General features: G+C 32.7%; 1 protein-coding gene and 1 long non-coding RNA gene across 4 annotated transcripts in view; one reads left to right on the forward strand and one right to left on the reverse strand.

The window, feature by feature from the left end:
- Window positions 1–6,000, forward strand: part of ndrg1a (N-myc downstream regulated 1a) — a 33,512-nt gene that overhangs the window by 25,792 nt on the left and 1,720 nt on the right. For all 3 annotated transcript variants that reach the window (XM_062047175.1, XM_062047176.1, XM_062047177.1), the window contains one exon: window positions 594–645. In XM_062047175.1, coding sequence (XP_061903159.1) covers window positions 594–645 — 52 coding nt within the window. The remainder of the gene's footprint in view (window positions 1–593; window positions 646–6,000) is intronic.
- Window positions 3,497–5,613, reverse strand: LOC133650210 (uncharacterized). The gene is made up of 3 exons (XR_009826203.1): window positions 5,521–5,613; window positions 5,336–5,400; window positions 3,497–4,267 (listed from the first exon to the last, which is right to left on the reverse strand). It is a non-coding gene; the product is annotated as an uncharacterized LOC133650210 (long non-coding RNA).

Genomic DNA, 6,000 nt, shown 5'->3' on the forward strand with positions numbered 1-6,000 from the left:
AAGAAATGTTTAGAATTAAGTTCATGAATCCAGATGGATCTCTATTACAATCCCCAAAGAGGGCACTTTAAGTTGATGATTACTTCTATGTGTAGAAATCTTTATTTATAATTGAATCACTTGTTTATTTTTCAACAAGTCTTTAGTTATTTTTATATCTTTTTTTCCCAAATAGTTCAAGAAAGACCGCAACAAATGAGCAATATTTTGCACTGTTATACAATTTAATAACTCAAACTGATGACATAGTGCTGTATTTTACTTCTTTATCCCTTTTTTTCAACCAAAAATGTTTTGCTCTGATTAGGGGGTACTTGAATTAAAAACATTTTCACAGGGGGTACATCACTGAAAAAAGGTTGAGAACCACTGTGATGGACCCCGACTTAAACAAGTTGAAAAACGTATTCGGGTGTTACCATTTAGTGGTCAATTGTACGGAATATGTACTTCACTGTGCAACCTACTAATAAAAGTCTCAATCAATCAATCAATCAAAAAAGGAGGTTATCTCTGTGGAGGTATGGCGACCTCCTGTGGCCGAGCGGGGTACTGCGTCTCAAACTATTGTGTTTTTTTTCTCCCCTGTGCAGCCTGCCAAGCTGACTGAGGCGTTCAAGTACTTCATTCAGGGCATGGGATACAGTAAGTTCTGCTGCCCCCTCGTGGCGAGAAGGACACTAGCAGTGTGACGATTATGGCATGCGATACCACTCATTTTCTTTTCCATCCGATACCAAGTGAAATTCAGGCCACTATCGGCCACAACGCTACCTGAGGTGTCTAATAACATTTGGAAAGTATTTTCAAATAACATATATAAAATAAAAATAAAAACAACAACAACAGTAAAACACTGGAATGTAATGAGAAAATGCTGGCATTTTTATACTATTTAAAAAATATATATAAATAAAAAATATATATCAAAATGGCCACCCCATTCTGGATTTTTCTGTATATTTTAAAAGCTTTCAGAATACAAATAAAATGTGCTTAAAATAAATCAATAACTATGTTGTCAACTGATTGATTGGAAAACTGACAGCCACCATAATAAACACTTAAATGTGTAACTGACCATTAATATTTCTGTACAGGCGGAGTTTTTGACACATTTCCACAATCATATTTTTAATATCTTTTTTATGGGCCTGCCATTTTGTTAGCTTTTTAGCTAATACCATATGTTTCAACCTAAAAAACACGGTTTGTACTCAGTGCTGTCGAGCAAGTATGCTAGAATACTTGTGAGAACCTTAGCATGCCGAGGTTTTTTGATAGCTTTTTAGCTACTCTTGTATGTTTGAACCTAAAAATCCAGATTTTTGATACTTGCCGCCATCTTGGAAGTATGTTGACGAGTCTTATATTAGCATGCTAAGGTTTTTACCCTAAAAGTCATGGTTTTTGATACTTGGTGCCATCTTAAAAGTATGCTAAAGTCTCTTATATTAGTATGCTAATGATTTATGCTATATTTTTAGCTAATTTTGTATGTTTCAACGTAAAAATCATGGGGTATTTTTTAGCTACTTTTGTATGTTTGAACCTAAAAATCCAGATTTTTGATATTCTGCTCCATCTTGGAAGTATGTTAGCGTGTCTTATATTAGCATGCTAATGATTGATGTTAGCTTTTTAGCTAATATTATATGTTTCAACTTAAAAAACGCGGTTTGTACTCAATGCTGTCGGGCAAGTATGTTAGAATACTTGTGAGATTGTTAGCATCTTGAGGTTTTTGCTAGCTTCTTAAGCTAATTTTGTATGTTTTAACCTAAAAATCATGGTTTGATATTTGGCGCTATCTTGGAAGCATGCTAACGCCTCTTATATTAGCATGCTAACATTTCATGCTAGCTTTTTAGCTAATTTTCTATGTTTTACCCTAAAAGTCATGGTTTTTGATACTTTGTGCCATATTAGAAGTACGGGAACATCTCTTATATTAGCATGCTAACATTTTATGCTAGCTTTTTAGCTAATTTTCTATGTTTTAACCTAAAAATCATGGTATGATACTTTGTGCCATATTGGAAGTACGGTAACGTCTTTTATATTAGCATGCTAACATTTCATGCTAGCTTTTTTTTAACCTAAAAATCATGGTTTGATACTTGGCGCTATCTTGGAAGTATGGTAACGTCTCTTATATGAGCATGCTAACATTTTATGCTAGCTTTTTAACTAATTTAGTATGTTTTACCATAAAATTCATGGTTTTTGATACTTGGTGCCATATGAGAAGTACGGTAACATCTTTTATATTAGCATGCTAACATTGTATGCTCGCTTTTTAGCTAATTTTGTATGTTTTAACCTAAAAATCATGGTTTGATACTTGGCGCTATCTTGGAAGCATGCTAACGTCTCTAATATTAGCATGCTAACATTTCATGCTAGCTTTTTAGGTAATTTTGTATGTTTTACCCTAAAAGTCATGGTTTTTAATACTTTGTGCTATCTCGGAAGCATGCTAACGTCTCTTATATTAGCATGCTGACGTTTTATGTTAGCTTTTTAGGTAATTTTGTATGTTTTAACCTAAAAATCATTGTTTGATACTTGGCACTATCTTGGAAGCATGCTAACGTCTCTTATATTAGCATGCTAACATTTCATGCTAGCTTTTTAGGTAATTTTGTATGTTTTACCCTAAAAGTCATGGTTTTTGATACTTTGTGCTATCTTGGAAGCATGCTAACACCTCTCATATTAGCATGCTAACATTTCATGCTAGCTTTTTAGCTAATTTTCTATGTTTTACCCTAAAAGTCATGGTTTTTGATACTTTGTGCCATATTGGAAGTACGGTAACATCTCTTATATTAGCATGCTAACATTTTATGCTAGCTTTTTAGCTAATTTTCTATGTTTTAACCTAAAAATCATGGTTTTTGATACTTTGTGCCATATTGGAAGTACGGTAACATATTTTATATTATCATGCTAACATTTCATGCTAGCTTTTTTTTAACCTAAAAATCATGGCTTGATACTCGGCGCTATCTTGGAAGTATGGTAACGTCTCTTATATGAGCATGCTAACATTTTATGCTAGCTTTTTAACTAATTTAGTATGTTTTACCCTAAAATTCATGGTTTTTGATACTTGGTGCCATATTGGAAGTACGGTAACATCTCTTATATTAGCATGCTAACATTGTATGCTAGCTTTTTAGCTAATTTTGTATGTTTTAACCTAAAAATCATGGTTTGATACTTGGCGCTATCTTGGAAGCATGCTAACGTCTCTTATATTAGCATGCTAACATTTTATGCTAGCTTTTTAGGTAATTTTGTATGTTTTAACCTAAAAATCATGGTTTGATAATTGGCACTATCTTGGAAGCATGCTAACGTCTCTTATATTAGCATGCTAACATTTCATGCTAGCTTTTTAGGTAATTTTGTATGTTTTACCCTAAAAGTCATGGTTTTTGATACTTTGTGCTATCTCGGAAGCATGCTAACGTCTCTTATATTAGCATGCTGACGTTTTATGTTAGCTTTTTAGTTAATTTTGTGTGTTTTAACCTAAAAGTCATGGTTTTTGATACTTTGTGCCATGTTGGAAGTACGGTAACATATCTTATAATAGCATGCTAACATTTTATGCTAGCTTTTTAGGTGATTTGGTATGTTTTAACCTAAAAATCATGGTTTTTGATACTTTGTGCCATATTGGAAGTACGGTAACATCTTTTATATTAGCATGCTAACATTTTATGCTAGCTTTTTTTTAACCTAAAACTCATGGTTTGTTACTTGGCGCTATCTTGGAAGTATGGTAACGTCTCTTATATGAGTGTAACGCTAGCATGGACTAGGCGGGTTAAGAATGTAAACAGTGTGACAGAAGATGGTTCGTCTAGGAGCCTGTGGTATGAAAGATGACGACAACTAGTTATTTTGGTTTCGACTGCATTAAATGTATTAACACAAGAATATAAATGCCACAGATGACACAATAGGAAAAAAATTTAAAAAATGCCCAAAACAAAAATACAAGATGCAGTCCTGCTGCCTTCTCGGAACCAGTTCACAGTTCAGTTCAAAAGGTATGCAAACGCTTTCGCGTCAGTCCAAAAGTTCAGTTCAAAAAACAAAAGTAATCCAAAAGGTTCGCCACGGAGGAGGAAAAAAATGCTTGTCCTACCGCGTAGTTGTTTAGCTCGCCATTTGTTGAGTTGAGTTTGAAAGTGGATAGGGAGCTCAGGTTGTTTGGGTCAACGGGTATTCCTTCCCGGAAAAAAAACCTGACCTAAAAGTCCAAAAAACAAAGTGAGTAATCTAGTTACCTCTTCACTAGCAAAGTACATTATATATGTACTTGAAAGCATAATGTAAGCATTCCATTGTCCAGAATGACTAATTATTTGTACTAATAAACCAATTGATATGACAAATTTAACCATGTTGATTAATATACAATCATGAGTCCAATTAAAATGAACATTCATAATACATTTCTAATACAGATCATGATTTCTTATCTAAAGTGATAAAACTCAATCACAATTTCAATTACAAATTAAATCACAATTTCAATTACAAATTAAATCACAAGTTCAATTACAAATGAAATTACAAGTTCAATTACAAATCAAATTACAAATTAAATTACAAGTTCAATTACAAATTAAATCACAAGTTCATTACAAATTAAATCACAAGTTCAATTACAAATAAAATTACAAGTTCAATTACAAATTAAATTACAAATTAAATTACAAGTTCAATTACAAATTAAATCACAAGTTCAATTACAAATTAAATTACAAATTAAATTACAAATTAAATTACAAATTAAATTACAAGTTAAATTACAAATTAAATCACAAGTTCAATTACAAATTAAATCACAAGTTCAATTACAAATTAAATTACAAGTTCAATTACAAATTAAATTACAAGTTCAATTACAAATTAAATCACAAGTTCATTACAAATTAAATCACAAGTTCAATTACAAATTAAATTACAAATTAAATTACAACTTCAATTACAAATTAAATCACAAGTTCAATTACAAATTAAATTACAAGTGCACTTATATAACCCAGTTTCATAATAATACTCATTATTAGAAACTCAATGTATCATAATTCAAATTCAAGTACCAAACATTCAAAGTTGATAAACAATCAAGCAGAGTTAATAAATTAAAGTGTTGCGCAACAACCTAAATACACGCACCTGCGTTCCATCTGAAGTGCATCCACAAAGTGGCTAAAGCATATTAGCAGTGCAGAGCCCTTTGCCACTTTGCTAGACTAAACTGTTGCCTATAAATCGGCTGGATGATCAGAAGAAAATAAAACACATTTACCTGAGTAATCGAGGGCAAAAACAACATACCATGAACGGCCCGATAATTAATCGAACATGGCAGCTCTGTGGAAGAATGGCAGCGGTTAGCGCCTACGCTAAAACAGATGCTAACATAATATTGGCGACATGGCACATGATTGTGATTGTGTAAATCCGTTGATTATGCCATGGCAAAAGACTCACCTAATTATGAAGTTTACAAAGTGGGAGAATGAGAAGATATTGCAAGTTGCTTCTCAAGCGCGTCTCACAGCAGGTACGGGAGGGGGTGGTGAAGTCAGCAACACTTCCTTAAAAGGAAGCGAGCGGCAGGAAGTAACCCTCCACAATAAAAGTCTTTGCATTGTATGCATGTTTTCAATGGATATTTTAAATATGGGTTACATGAGCATGCTAACATTTTATGCTAGCTTTTTAACTAATTTAGTATGTTTTACCCTAAAATTCATGGTTTTTGATACTTGGTGCCATATTGGAAGTACGGTAACATCTCTTATATTAGCATGCTAACATTGTATGCTAGCTTTTTAGGTAATTTTGTATGTTTTAACCTAAAAATCATGGTTTGATACTTGGCGCTATCTTGGAAGCATGCTAACGTCTCTTATATTAGCATGCTGACGTTTTATGTTAGCTTTTTAGTTAATTTTGTATGTTTCAACC

Source organism: Entelurus aequoreus, linkage group LG05 (assembly GCF_033978785.1).
Source record: "Entelurus aequoreus isolate RoL-2023_Sb linkage group LG05, RoL_Eaeq_v1.1, whole genome shotgun sequence".
In the NCBI taxonomy this organism is placed as follows: domain Eukaryota; kingdom Metazoa; phylum Chordata; class Actinopteri; order Syngnathiformes; family Syngnathidae; genus Entelurus; species Entelurus aequoreus.